The sequence below is a fragment of the Acipenser ruthenus genome, chromosome 4, assembly GCF_902713425.1.
Source record: "Acipenser ruthenus chromosome 4, fAciRut3.2 maternal haplotype, whole genome shotgun sequence".
Taxonomy (NCBI): domain Eukaryota; kingdom Metazoa; phylum Chordata; class Actinopteri; order Acipenseriformes; family Acipenseridae; genus Acipenser; species Acipenser ruthenus.
Window position 1 is genome coordinate 17750426 of NC_081192.1, and position 15814 is coordinate 17766239.

At 37.2% G+C, this 15814-nt stretch overlaps 1 protein-coding gene across 3 annotated transcripts in view; it reads right to left on the reverse strand.

The window, feature by feature from the left end:
• LOC117400221 (trafficking protein particle complex subunit 8-like) overlaps positions 1 to 15814 on the reverse strand; it is a 76040-nt gene that overhangs the window by 42035 nt on the left and 18191 nt on the right. For all 3 annotated transcript variants that reach the window (XM_033999817.3, XM_033999816.3, XM_059022106.1), the window contains 7 exons: positions 15163 to 15278; positions 14267 to 14417; positions 11101 to 11201; positions 10862 to 10967; positions 7467 to 7598; positions 4806 to 5030; positions 3165 to 3273 (listed from right to left, as the gene is read on the reverse strand). In XM_033999817.3, the coding sequence (XP_033855708.3) occupies positions 3165 to 3273; positions 4806 to 5030; positions 7467 to 7598; positions 10862 to 10967; positions 11101 to 11201; positions 14267 to 14417; positions 15163 to 15278 (940 nt within the window). The remainder of the gene's footprint in view (positions 1 to 3164; positions 3274 to 4805; positions 5031 to 7466; positions 7599 to 10861; positions 10968 to 11100; positions 11202 to 14266; positions 14418 to 15162; positions 15279 to 15814) is intronic.

Here is a 15814-nt window from a genome sequence, read left to right on the forward strand (position 1 = left end):
CCTTGCTCCGCAGTGGTGGAATGACCTTCCTACAGATGTCAGCACTGCCCAGTCCCTGACCACATTCCGGCGCCTCCTTAAGACTCACTTCTTCAAACAGCACCTGTAGAACTCCTCTGTTTGTATCCTGGGACACTATCACCCTTCATTTAAATGTGCTTTATTTTGCTCTTATCTGCCCCCTATTTTACTGCATTTAATCCTGTACTTCAGAATACTGTAATCTGCCAAGTGTTTAACCTGTAGTATTTTGTATTTAATCATATCCTGATGTAACTATCACTATTATCTGCTGTATTACTGAATTGTGGTTTGTCACACTTGTACTTTGCTTGAACAAAAGTTATTGTATTTCTTGCTCTTATTGTATTACTTGTATTGTAACACTTGAAATGTATTTGCTTACGATTGTAAGTCGCCCTGGATAACGGCGTCTGCTAAGAAATAAATAATAATAATAATACTATTTATCCTAAAATAATATGTAAAACTGTAATATTCCAGAATAGGTGAGGATTTACTTTGCTCCACTGAATTAACTATAAACACAGAGGATGTCAAACTTAAAATTATACACTTTTCATGAATGTATTTCAGGCAGAAACAGTACAAAAGTAGACATCGCTTTTTTTCTTTTCATCCCTGCCATTGTAGTTTCTTCGCAACTAGTGGCAAATTACACATTTTCTTTAAGCTGTGCATGCAAGTGAAAACTGTCAAATTTAACTTAAACTCTTCAAAAAATAAATGTGGAAAAGGGGGAGTTGTATACAAAAAAACCCAAAAAACACCAATTTGGTTTTTTCGTTTATTTCTCTCCTCACAACAGAAAATAGGATCACAACAAAACAAAACGTTGATCACTATACGTAACATTTACCTTGCTAGTTTGGCCAGTGTCTGGAAAGTGGGAAGCATTTTCGAGTGATGTGCATTACCTGCATCTGTATCCCCTGATTCTGACTCGCTTGCCAAATCTGATGCATCACTTTGTTGTCGTTTCTTTTATGTTAATCCCACACATCACTTGCCATTTTAGACACAGACGTGGATTTTTGCCTTTGAATTAATGTGCAGCAATGTTTGTAAGAATATTCAGTTTCTCCGCACTAAAGAAAATAATATTACTACCGCTGTTTTCACATTGCACGAAGCCTTCTCTCACTGCTCAACCAATGAGGCACTAAAACTAAGCAAATGGGCGGAGATTTGTGACACATGCCAAAATGATAACTCATCACAATTAAAGTTTGGCCAATCAGCTGACATGTTCCTGTATTAGGCTGCCAAAAAAAAAGCTTGTTAGGGGAAGCAAATACCCTGTCAATAGCAGCGACCTTATAATCTTGCATATCAGCAATTTCAGCTTTTGTAATGAAGGACAGCTGGTGCTCAACGGGCCAAAAGGAAGGCTCTCGCGGGCTGGATTTAGCCCGCGGGCCGCATATTGAAGAACCCTGATGTAGGGGATATTAGAAGTGAGATAGGTGAGTGAGACTAAACAGCTGCTCTGTACACCTCCTAATAACATGTGCTCTCCCAATAAAGCCTTCTGAACCCACTAATTGTGTATCTATCAACAATTAACAGACAAGTTATCAGAAGCCACCTCAGAAGAACAGCCAACAGCAGTTGTTTGGTAACTGAAAATAACATTTCACAGAGTGGGTTGAACTGTTTTAGTAAGGCAAGCAGGGCAGTTTTAAATATGTAGGCTCCATGCTCAATTATTTTTTAGGTAAAAATACCCTTCCTACAGGAATAAGTTATCAAGACGGTTATGTGCAATTACTTGTTCCGAGTGCTTTTTTTCAAAAAATGTATTTTTTGGCTGATTTTAAGCGTACATTGTTATTGCCTTTTAGTTAGAGAATAATAATAAAAAGAGTTTTAAATGACAACAACTATATTTGCATGGTGGCAGTTGTTGGCACATGAGTGATGTATATTTACTATAGGCTTGCCTACTGTTTTGTAGTTTGTGTATTTTATCCCCTCCCACTGGAAATATATGACAAGTCACACCCTGCTGCTGCTATACCATGACATTTTGCGGGTTATACAAAATATATTAATTAGTTACGTTTTTGAAACACACATAAATCCGGTTCAGGGTCAGAAAAGCTTCTTTGACCTAAGTAAAACTGTGAGACACCAGAAACTGTATAAAACTAGCTGGTAATAAAAAACAGCAGATAGTCTCCAGCTGATCCGAATCTTCATATAAAGTGCCATGTGCCAACTCAAAGTTGTAGTATCACCAAGGGAAGACACACCCATACATATACTTTTTAAATAGTTTGCAGGGTGCCAGCCCTTTATGTGCACTAGATGTATCATGTTAACAACTGTAAGAGTAAGATTCCTGAACACTAAGCTCCAGCAGTTTGTGCTTTTGTTTTATTTTTGTAGTTGAGATTTTTTAATTGTATGCTTTATTACTATTCCTTTTTTAAACATATTTGTTATACTGATAAATAATGTACAGCAAATAATGACAAATCTAATATGTTTAACATAGGCTTAAAACACTAAAAAGTATGTTTTAAACCAGAAAAGAGCCTTTTGGCTAATGTCTTTTTTTTGGTGATTTGGTCCATGAAAGATAAAAAAAAGAAGTTACACTTTTTATTTTGTATCCTTTATTTTTGTTGCAGTGGATATTGGGTAGAAAAATACACGCAGCATACCTTCAAGTTAAACTATTTTTCATGTTCTCTTACCAGTGTTATTATAGTTTCTGATGCTTAATGGGTGCATCTTCCCAGAAAATGCATGCCCTATGCAGCATAACAGATAACTCCCATTGCATTGCAGTTTAATCCATGTCAGGCTTTACTTTGAGCTTAATTAGCTGCACCTAAGGTTGTAGCTTCTAGGATAAGCCTAATAAAGCTCAGTCATTAACTAAGCTCCTAGTAAAATGGATTTGAAATAGTTTAAACTGACTTCCCACGGTACTCTTATATTACACCCTGCCTATGATAGATACTAGTACTAAACCTTGCCCTTAAAATTATGAGGCAGAACTCTGCAAATGCTTATTTCGAGCCCTATTCCTAAACCTGTATTTGTAAAAGTTAAAAGTGAAAATAAGACAGTTTAGTCATGTCTACGCAAAAAGCAATGAAAATAATGTTAAAAAACAGGTCACTGAAACTCACCTTCTGCCAGTCGCCGGTCATGTCCAAAGAAGACCCGTGTTGCCGAGCTCTGTATGCACGGCAACGGAAGGTGTGGTAAAGGACTATCTGGCGACAGCTGGCTAACATTCTTAAGAAATCCAAAAAAAAAAGGATATGAAAAATTAATTAAAACAATCGCTCTTTGTAAATTACCAAGTTTAAAGAGTAAGTAGTGGGGTTCTGAAAAATATTGTTACATGTCCCCACGTGTTGCAACTGTTTAAATAATGTACCTGTCATTTTTATTTTCATTGTTAACATCCTGACAACTTTTTACACTTATACCTTTAGTCTTCTCAAAATGTCCGCTCTAGTGCACTGATAGTGTAAGGATTATTGGTCACATTGTCAAACAGGTAACACAGCAATAACGATCCATGATGTGGTATGGAACAAAAAAGCCAGATCACTTGTTGTTATGTTGTTATGTGATTTAAAAAGGACAGATCTCAAACCCCAGTGCACTAGAGCGGCCATCTTCAAAACAGCTTTGAAACAGAAAAGTTTTAAGTGTATAAAGTTGTCAGGATATTAATGAAAAGAAGAATTGCAAGTATGTTATTTAAACAGCTGTAGCATCACGTGGGGATGAGTAATGCTATATTAATGCCTTATTACCCCGCTACTTAGTCTTATACATTCTGAAAAACTAAACCAAAAGTATGAATTGTTCTGGCTACTGCCTTCATAAACATTTGCCTACTTGACTATTATTTTACATACATACAGCCTATAGGACGTTTTCACAGTTGTGTTACAACCTGAAATCTTGATGCATTTGAATGGGATTTTTTTTCCTTCGATTTACACAACCTACTCAACACTTTCAATGTGTGATAAAATGGGGGGGGGGGGGGGGGGTGAAAAAACAAATCAATTGAAAACAATAACCTGAAGAGTCTTCATTAGATAAGTATTCACTCCTAAATAAGCTCAAATGCAACCAATTGCCTTCAGAATTCACACAATAAGTTAAATGGAGTCCATCTGTGTGCAATAAAAGTGGTTCACATGATTTCAGATTAAATACACCTGTCTCTGTAAGGTCCCACAGTTGGGTAGTGCATTCAAAGCAAAGATACTACCATGAAGACCAAGGAGCTTTCAAAACAACTCAGGGCTAAAGTTGAGGAAAGGCACAGATCACGGGAGGGGTATAAAAATACTTCAAAAGGCACTGAATATCCCTTGGAGCACAGTCAAGTCGATCATTAAGTGGAAGGTATACGGCACCACACCACCAGCATCGCAGCCGTTGTGTGTGCTGATGCGCTAGGGAGGCAGTAAGCTGATCCCTGGAGCCAACATTACACTTCAGCCATTCACACCAGACAGAAGGATATCTACATCATCATATGGAAGGAAACGCAAATGGATGGAGACACATATGGATCACATTAGTTTACTGTAAAGCTAGGTCTTAGTTGGTGCTATCTTGGCAAGAGCCGAGTTCAAATCAGCATAAAGTTTTAACATCTACTCTCGTGTAATGGAAATCGTGTGAAGCCTAGCATGGATTTCATCAACTTGCTATATAGTAAATCACATGTATCTTAACTTGTCAGTATAAGCATTCATTATTATTATTGGCTTAAGAATTTTTTTTTTCACTTTACCTACCTTGTAAACATAAAGATATTCTCTCAGGAAAGCCCCTTGTTGGGAGGCTGTTTGCTTGCTGTCATTGATCAATATATGCCTGAAGGCTGACACTGCGTTGTCCAGTTGCTTCAATGTAAAAGACTGGCGTCCAATGGTAAAGTTAATATGGTCTTCCGCAAGGGACCAGCCTTTCCCTTTGTATACCTGCATAGCTTGACAGTAACACCGCAGGGCATGCCTTTTCTGTATATACAAAGAAAAAAAGCACAAACATCAATACTCATAATATTATTCAGACGCTGCATTTTTTTTAATTTTAATTCAAACATTAGTAAATACAGCCACCACAGTTTAACCACCATGGCTAGGAAAACTAACATCACTAAAAGACACAAGGTGGTTTCATAAATGTTTTTGGAACAGTATATAAAATATGTCAGAGATGATCTGTGCCAGACACCTTGCATGTATGCTCCCAAGGCTGTCTGGATGGGGAGCAGTGATCCTCTCAAGCTGTTCTTCCAAACGTGCACGCGCATCGCCACATCACGTGTAAATAACCACACATGGAAACTCCCCCACTGTTAACACAATAGCTGTCAGTCTCTATGAATTCCCTTATTCCTACCCTGCCGAGCCATTGATTTGTCAACATTCAGACTGAACGTGCCCCTGGGATCCGTAGCAAACAGCTATTGGTTAGAAAGGCGAGTAAACTTATCAGGTCTTCCGTTTGTTGTAACTGCAATGCTATAATAATGCAGGTGACTGAGACTGGATAAAGTAGGACAGTCAAAAAACAAAAATGTTACTCAACAGGTCTGAAATTGCGCGTTGTTGAATTTGCTGAAATACATGGTAAGACAAACTTAAAATGGCAAAAGAAAAACAAGATGATAGAGGAGGAACGCATTATGGTTCTGATAAACAAAACAAAATGAATGTATTTGTACAGCATCGTTTACTGGTTATTCAATGGTGCACTGTTTAGTTTATTGTTTTTTATTTTTATTTTTTGCTTTTTTAATTAATGAAGCAGCACTGTTTAATACCTTTCTTTTAAATTTGAATTAATACAATGCATCTGTAAAAGCCAATGCAGCGGGAACTATTGTCTAAGTATGGTTTTGGAAAGAAATGTTCAGTAAAGCAAAGAAGATATGTTCTTGAACTTGTTTGGGTACTTGATAAGCTAAAATAAAATACCAGTAGGTTAATACAGATACGATGTGGGGTGTACAATTTGATTTTATTACTTTTTAAATCCATTCAAAGTGCCATTTGTCAGCGATTTACACTGTTACTACTGGAATTTACAGTACTGTAGTAGTATTATATCTATATGTTGATGTCTTTAAATTTACTTTAACCAATTGTTTAGAAATTTTGAAAAAACTGAATAGTTTCTAGCAGTTTAACCAAGAACAAAAAACAGCACTGCAAAATTATTAATGGAATAAAAAGTTGCAAACAAGGGTTATTTCGAAACTAAACTTGTGTATCTTTATTTATTGGTGTTGAGCATGTAGGAAACAAATCGATTGTAAAAAAAAAAAAAAAGAAAGTGTTTTAAAAACACAAAAAAGGTGTTTTCCTAAAAGTGAAGTCTCAGAAAGGGGGGAGCGACTTTTACACCAGTGCGACCTATACAACAATTTTTATGGTAGTATTATTATTATTATTATTATTACCACACTTAATTGTATAATCGATTTTTTAGAAATACTTCAAGTTAATACATAAAATATTACTTTACAATTACCAGAATGCATTATGCTACAATTATTATTTTACTGAACTTCAAATTACGGAATCATCAGTTTATAACATATTTAAATGCACAATAATGAAAACTGCATTCGTCTACATGTATTTGAAGGCTACTTGAAAACTGAACAGGTTCTGCATGTACCTTAACATATTGTTAATGCTGTGCTCACTGTTCCTAGTACAGTCTCTTATCTTAACCGTTTAGCTGTCACTCGCTGAAGTTGATTTTACAGGAACAAAAAAAAACTACAGATTCTAGTTAGACGCTTCGTAGAACAAGTTTTTTTTTTTAAATCCCAATTGCGATTTAAACATAGAAATACTGTATATAATTCATATTAGTACCGTATTTTTTTAACAAACTATTGAAAATGTATATTTTCTTAATTGGTAACATGGAAGTTAAGTTTTCTTAAAAGGAAAAAAAAAATCTAGTTTATCGCTGTCTTTCAGGGCAGTAAAAAGCACCGGGGGGGGGGGTCACAAATTCCAAATATCATTATATCTTCTAATTCCTGTGACGAGGCGAGAAGTGTGCTGCGCTGTGGTTGCAAATACATTTTGGTGCAGAAGATTTATGCATTAACCGTCTTGGTTGTTTTGACCACTAGTATGGTGGCATACCCTGCGAGGGCATGTGACTGCAACACCTCAATAGTTGGTGTGAATACATACTCTGCCCTATCTCATTTCATTTTCGTCTTTTAGCAATAGTCCGTCATTAAATGATAATGACATTATGCATCATAAAAGTAGCCCACCAGGACCATCAATTATCGTATCGTGACATTAGTGTAGCGTTACATCACTACCTGAGACAAAGTAATCCAAGATTAGTGCTAATAGGAGTGCAGCTCTTAATGTGTATATAACAAAGAAGACATAAAAACACAAGAGAGAGAAACTTACCTGCCCGGCTTTGCTAAACCTATGTCCAGCCAGTATCATATGAAATGCAAACTTGCGCACCATCGGACTTCTCATATTTATAAAGCAATGTGCAGACTGCTCCAGTAAAAGGGCACTTCGTAGATCTGAATCCTAAATTAGTTGATAAAAAAAATAATAATAATAATGAGGTTACTACAATGCTCTCGTAACAAATCAATGTTCAATAAAACTATAAAAAAAGCACTTTGACAGACATTAATAAACTTTCCAAGATATTCTCAACATATTTGGACTATCAATGCAGAGACACTGGAAACAAAGTGACAGAGGGCATTAACTAGGGATGGGCATTTCTATATATTTTATTAATCCAATACACATAATTTACTAAATGATCACACTATTATCAGAAAGGGAGAGAGTGGTTTGAAAATTGTAGGATTCCTGCAATGGCACACTGAAATACAAGCCCTGCTGCTTGTGTGATTTAGTCTTGCAAGCTTTTTGTATGCAAACTAAAATATGAATTGTTCATAAAGTGGATTCATTTATACAACTTTGAGTGTAACGATTAAGAATTTTAAGGTAAGACTATAACTAATGCCCCTTTCACACTGATGCTCAATCCCGCGTAGTGTGTACCCGGGTCGAGCGAGACAAAATGCATGATGGGCATTCGTAATTAGAACAAAGTAACAAACAGCCACGTCAAGGTTTCTCTTCCGTAAAACAACATTTCTGCTCAGCCATATTTCCGTTGACTGAGACACACTGAGCCAGGCTGCAGCAGGGATGAAGAAACATTTGCTCTAATCAACGTTTGGGCAGACAATTTAATCCACAGAAGCTTGGATGGAAGCGTCTGTAACAAGCTGCTTCCAGGCATTGTGTACATGCATTTACTTGCTTCTGTCACCCAGGTTGAGCCTGCTTCTATAAAAAACAGTGTGATCTCATGCAGCCGACCCGCGACCTGGGTACACCATGCCAGTGTGAAAGGGGTTTAAGTCAAGTAGACAAACATTTTAGCTAATGCCTTCTTCAATGTACCAATGAGTATTTTACCTGCATTGTTATTTGTTTTTTTGCTTTCTGAAAATTGTGGGTTGGAAAATATCTTAAGATATATATAGAGCCAACTGAATGTCATTATTATGTAAATTACAATTATCTTAAATGTTATTTCTGCTCCCATGAATTGCAACCCTAGTTTCTGCCTGATTTTCATGGGTTGGCTTTTTAAATTAAAGCTATACCAGAATCGCATAATAGGCAAAGTACGAGATGTAAGAGGTGTTCTCGTCCTTTTTTTAGATTTAATATGTTTACAAAGCAATTTTTATAAATAAATGTATCAATAAACTGTTCCAACACTAGGAACAGGTCATTGTAGTCACCAGTTATCTGTTAGTGGTGTGAGGGTACATTTTACAGGCATACTTTCAATTATTTGCACGCAAGGTAATTTTATACGGCCCCACTTTTGGTCCATGTGACAGAACGGCTTCATAAGTGACGTCACCAGACCAGGAAATAGACAGGCAAGCAAGTACTCCAGGGTGAGGGGCAAACGCGCTTGTATTTATTTGAACAAAGAAAACAAAAAACAAAAGGCACGTTGGCCAGCATAAGCAGAGACAAACAAGTATCGTGCTGGTCCTAATCCAGCACGAGTAGCAACGGTTATATATATTTCATTCTTACTTTCTCCAAAACTCTCTCCAACCAACCAACCCTCATGCGCGGCTGACCCGCTCTTTATATATACACGTGTCCATCTCCAAATCTCTTAATTAAATTTGGAGTTGGACACATTATGCACACGTTTAGCTGGACTGGGAATTCTACCCCCATCCATGCTGTAAAACAATAATAACACAACATGGTTTTAAACAAACACAAAACAGTACATTTAAATAATAATACTACTAAATAAACACAGGGGCGGGGTGTACCCCATCACTGCCAAAATACTCTTTTCAAAAGCCTTTTTTTAAAATGTATTTATTTATTTTTTTAACTCAGAGCTCTACTGGCCCTGTTGCTCCTACACATCTTATCTCAGTGCACTTGTTGCAGATGGACAATTTTCAATCTGAAAAGAGGCGCAAAAGAGTCCATTTAGCTCCATTATTAGACACCTAGTTCAGGGTGGTGTAAAATGAGGGACAGGCTATAAAACTATTATCAATGTAAATCAGTTAGCACTCCATGGTTTTCTATTCAATTGAGAATTCACAAACCTCACTTTTTAAAAAGGCATGAATTTATTTTACCGTTTCCGCAAATCAGCTACAACAGGATGACAGAGGGAAGCTTGGCTGTTTTGTTAAAACATGGCAACCTCCAAGATTATTTTAAAAAATATCCTGATATAGGTCGCTTATACTTTTATTCATAACAGTAACTTGAATTATAAAATAAACATTTTATACAACATACTTATATAAAATATTATTATTATTATTATTATTATTATTATTATTATTATTATTATTATTATTATTATTATTATTATTCCTGTACAGCATACTTGGTAATTTCAGTACTGGTACTGTACTATACAGTAGTTGTACAGACAAACATACTTCGTATGCAGAAGACAACATCTCTCATTTCACTAAATATTTCAATTCCTATATGCTATTACTACTGTATTTTCCAGCAACACATTTGCATTTGTATAGTCTGTACAGCATGTTTTTGTATAGTGTGAAAATTGTTGTATAAATATAGGTCATATTCACAGTCTTTTTCAGTGCTGGTTTTATGTTAAAATGTTCACTGTGGCAAACAACTCTGTCGATAATTCAAATAAACAACAAAGAACCCTGGTATACATTAAGTGTGATTTGAGGATTGCAAAAAGGTAATTCTTCTTCTTCTTCTTCTTCTTCTTATTATTATTATTTATTTCTTAGCAGACACCCTTATCCAGGGCGATTTACAGTCGTAAACAAAAATACATTTCAAGAATCACAGTACAAGTAATACAATTAAGAGCAAGATAAATACAATGAAGTGACGTGAACGTCTGGAGGACAATAACAATTAGTATCTCCAAGTATGAACTGGACTATATTCAGAAAGGAAAGTCAGAGCTCTCTTCATGGAGTGTAACCTCAATACTTGACCACTAAGTTTTTGTTAGGTGTGTGAGTAATATGGTTCTGATGCTCGAAGTGAGCAAACCACTGACTCTGCAGTATTCTTAAATTACCGTAACATATTGACATTTAAAAGATCACTTATTCTTTGACAATTTACAATATTTCTATGTCATCAGAATGTTATTTCTTAGAGACGCCTTAGATAAATCATGGTTAATTTCGCCTAAGGGATCATAAACTCTACAGACTGAAAAGCACCAAACAAATGTCATCACATGAAAATAGGGGCCAGTGCTGTTTTACCTCACTAGTCATCCGGATTAAGAGAGTGGCAGCTTCTGAATACTTTGCTTGGCTCTTCAGAATTTCAGCACTGAGCAAAGCACACCTTTCTGCTAGCACCATGTTCCTGTAATGAGAGTGTAAAACAGATACTTTTAAAACAGAATTAAATACTTCTAAATACTTTGGATCAAACGTTAAAGGAGGCTAATTGTAGTACTATTTATATCTCATAGCTGTGAGAGAAGTATTCCACATACTTGCACACATCCCTGTAAGTCTGTATTGCTGTATCCATATAATGTGCTGGGTAGGGTCTGGGAGCACCAGGCTGTAGAAAAGCAGATACTGCCGCCATTTCCTATAAGACAAAGAAGTGATTGTTGGTGGTGCTTAAGATTTACTTTAAAAGGGGTACTTCATGCCATGTACATTTTTTATTATTTAATTTATGTGTTTGTTATGTTTATTATTATATTATGTGTGCTCGCTATTGTTTCTGCTTAAGCTTACCAAACTATTTAGAAAAACTGTCAACCATCTAAATGTGGTTTTAGAAATAACCACTAGGGGGTGAGCTACTTTAATGCCTGTCAACTGCAGCCATGGCAAAGGTTAGTTTAGTGGTGGCCAATACGTGGATCACAAAAGATTTTTGGTGGCTCTCGGGACAAATCAGAACAAGCACTAACTTATTAGCATACAACAGTTTCTGTTACTGCTGATGGGGAGTGTATGACTAGAAATTCCTAAAGGATGACTATAAAAAATAAACGTGATTTTCTTTCAGCTGTTATTGCTCAATCGTTATAATACATTATAAATCAAATTGAAAAAAAATATGGTGCAATTTACAAATTGGCCCTCTCTCCAATAACCTGACCATCGTCTTTTTTTAAAACCAAAATGGTCCTGATTATATTGCGCACTGTTCTTGTTGATTTTTCTGGCTATATAAAACCCAGTGAAAGGTTCATTATCGCCATCTACTGGGTGTTCCTTTTATAGTTTTTTCTGCATTCTTTCCAGTTGCTGCAACTCTCAGAGTGTGCAAAATCATAAATATAAATAAATTATCACAATAATTAAAACTATTGACGATCGAATAATCATTAGAATGCATATCGTGATTATCTTTTTCTCGACACATCGCAACACCCCGAGTTACAGCATGTTCACAGTTGTAAGCAGCAAAAGAACATACAAGTTCAACCAACAGTGGAAAAAAAATCCATGTTTTGCACGTTTTGTACATTTTGTCAGGATGCAGGGGAACTGATGGCAGGCAAGACTGCATTTTTAACAGGGAGCCTGAAGTTTAAACGTGAAAATATATTAAAACATAGTGCTTCAAAACGGCACGCAATGTGCGGAGAGGCATACATCCAGAAACGTCAGCCAGACCATCCCGCTGCATTATTATTATTATTATTATTATTATTATTATTATTTGTTTATTTAGCAGACGCCTTTATCCAAGGCGACTTACAGAGACTAGGGTGTGTGAACTATGCATCAGCTGCAGAGTCACTTACAACTACGTCTCACCCGAAAGATGGAGCACAAGCAGGTTAAGTGACTTGCTCAGGGTCACACATTGAGTCAGTGGCTGAGGTGGGATTTGAACCGGGGACCTCCTGGTTACAAGCCCTTTTCTTTAACCACTGCACCATACATTCTGAGGAAGACGCTACCCAGTAGTTAAATAATTTAAGTTGCAAAAAAAAGTTGTCCATTATAAATTTGTTGATGCAAAAGTACTGAACTGCACAAGTGTTATTTCACAGGGCGTTATCTAGGGGGAGTAAGGTTAGGGCAGAAGAAGCAGAAAGGAGCAGTTAGTAGGACAGAAAGTGGTCACTGACTGAGGGAGACGAGGCCGACACATCCTAGGGGCAGAGGACCCAGCAACCAAAACAGGATAGAAAAGATGGTTGCTGACTGAGGGCGACAACGCTGATACATCCCAGGGGCAGAGGACCCAGCGACCGAAAACACATACAAGGGTTATGACAGGGAGCCACCCCTCGAGAGGAAGTCAGTCCCGGTAGACTGGGACACAAAAGGAGATGAGAGAGAGAGAGAGAGAGAGAGAGAGAGAGTGAGAGAGAGAGAGAGGTACCCAGCATCTGAGACTTCTGTAAAGGGGCGCTGCTCGTTAAACCCCCGATTGGCCCAGACTTCACGCTGCCTGGGACCTGAAATAAGGACGAAGCATGGAGGTTAGTATGGGACTCGAGCACGAGTGAGTGGCCACGTCCTGAAAGAAAGGCAGAATAGAACAGAGCCTCGAGTGAGGTAAGATAAGCGCAGGAGCTGCGACAGGACAGAGTGTGGCTGGGGGTCCGCTCTGACTCACATGGTGAGAACCCCCCTGAAGGTAAGGGAGGCGGATGCCTAGCCCTGAGGTCGGGGAAGTGAGACTCACTTGCCCCCCAGAGTAGACCGATGCGAAGGCATGTATGAAAGGTGGAGGAGGGGAGGAGGAGGAAAATGAAACAAAAGGTGCAAGTGATCAGGGCTTAAATAGAAAATAGATACTAATTAAACAGGAAATTAGAAGCCCCCAGATACACGCCCCCTGAAACACGTAAGCTAACGTAAAAAAAAGGAAGGAAAGAAAGATATGTAGTTATTCAACAATAAATTTGAGCAAAATTGTATTTTTGTTTGTGTGCCCCTAAATTTTTTAGTGCATGCCTACATTTAACTTAGGCGCACATGTGCCTAAAAAAAAAGTTAGCATAGCACCCTGCAAGACTCAGATGAAATCTGCTGGTAAGTTTATTTTATAATTACCTGTTTAATATTAAAAATGCTTTGATTGTGCATTTGTAAAGTTTTTGTTGTTGTGGTTGTTCTTTTTTATTATTGCTATCTTACATGTTTGACACTATTATATTAAATCCTGCTAATAATTATTGGTCATCGCTTACTGGTGGATCGCAGAGCCCATTGAGGTCCACCAAAATGGAACCCCGTGTTTGGTGTATTGGCCACCACTGGGTTAGTTTGTAAATTAAACATTTCTTTATAAAAAAATAGCAGTTCCAGAGAGGTCAGGTGTCATTTAAGAAAATGATTGGTAAGCTTGTCTCAGATACCTGCTCTGGTATTCTAGGAAAAGCATGTGAAACTCTGAATCTCCGAATTTTCAACATAATCCCTTCCAACCAATCTGTTCCTAAAATCCCTTATTGGGTCTCCATTTATTAGTTACAGTTTCAGTTTAATAATGTGACATTTTAAATCGACTACAACTAAGGCTTAGTATCACCAAATCTCTACGTAGCTTTACACTATTATTACAAACGTTTGTCAAAGTGTTTTGTTTTTTTTTTCACCTCAGACAGTCCCTAGGGAAAGTGTCCAAGCACAGTGCGTATGAAGGATTCCCATGAAAACTTTGTTATATGTTCCACTTACCAGAGCACCAGCAGCATAAAGCATTGCTTGGTCATTCAAAAAGTCTTTCTTGGCTGTATGGTAGCAGCTATATGCCAAATCATAATGCTGCACTAAGAAGCACAAATCCGCCAATTTCCTTATCTGAAGTTCAGGAGCCTCTGGAGGATATCTGCAAGACAGCAAACCCACACATTGAGAATCAATGGCATGAAGCAGTAGGGAGAAGGGAGTAGGGGAGAGTGACAGGGCAGAGGCCCTGCACAAGTAAAATATGTGTTTGTGGCTGCCTTTGCACAGGCACAAGCTAATTAAATGGTTAAAATTGTTTAATTGTGTATTGTTTTATTAGTTAATTAGAAAAGCATGGAAAGTGTCCAGGTGGGATTAAATTACTGAAGTCAATTTCCCCTGGCCACACCATATAAAAGAGCAAAGGAAATGTTTGTTTGTAGAGATGGTTCAGTGGAGGCAGTTGGCCCAGCCTGAATGGAAAGGAAGTACAAAGTAAAAGAAACAGCACCATGATAGCCGTAGCTTTGGAGTTGTTTTATATGTTAGTGTTTTGTGCAACCTTGTGATTTGTTCCTGTGTCTGTGTTATTATTAAAAGTGCGCCAAGGTGCTTTAGCTGAAGTCCCGTTGCTGAAGTAACTTATTCAGGCATATATTATATCAGATACAAATGTCAAACGCAAAATGTTTTAAATGCTAAATACATTTTTAAAACAGAAGTGCAGTCATGTTTTCTGTTGATTTTGGTATATAACACTTCAGGTCTGCTGGTCTAACCACTTTTTTTACCCCCCCCCCCCCCCCCCCCCATTACAAACATGTAGATGCTGTTCCTTTAACGTATCACATGAAAATGTGGAATTTTAAAGCCTCATATGTAATAATCTCAACCACAATACTTACAGAAGACCTGCTGTATTTTTCAGTTCAGCTATACTTTTTTCTGGTACTTTGCCGCCACTGAACCACTTCTTAGTCGCTGAAAACAAAGACCTACTCAGACCTTTTCTGGACACCAGCTGAAAAAAAAAAGAAAGAACATGCATTAGTCACCAATATTTCAACATGCAATGCAAGTAGGGATAGACAATCAAAATGTACCTAATCAGTTGTAAGCAAAAACTTTTATTTAGACAGACATAAAAACCAACCCCAATTATAAAATGCACGTGGCTCATGTAAAACAAGCTAGGAAGCAGGCCAAAATTATTTGGTCCAACATTCATTTAAAAACCACAGAGATCACATTTCCTTATAAAATATGCAAAATAACAGAAGATATATTACTTTATATAAGGATTGTCTATTTCTGGTACAGTTTAGATATTATTAAAAGTAAATGTGAGGAACAAATGATCATGACTCCCACTAGGGCTTTAGACAGAGATGCAGCAACAATAAATTCAAGTACCTCACACCATTGTATGTAAACATAAGATCTACAATAAGCTGCAAGACTAGAACGGCAACAATATCTCAAGTGTGCTGTCTATCCAGCAAAACTCTTAAAAGTCGCGTGACCACAATATGGCAGCAACAGTTTGTCTCAGGTCGA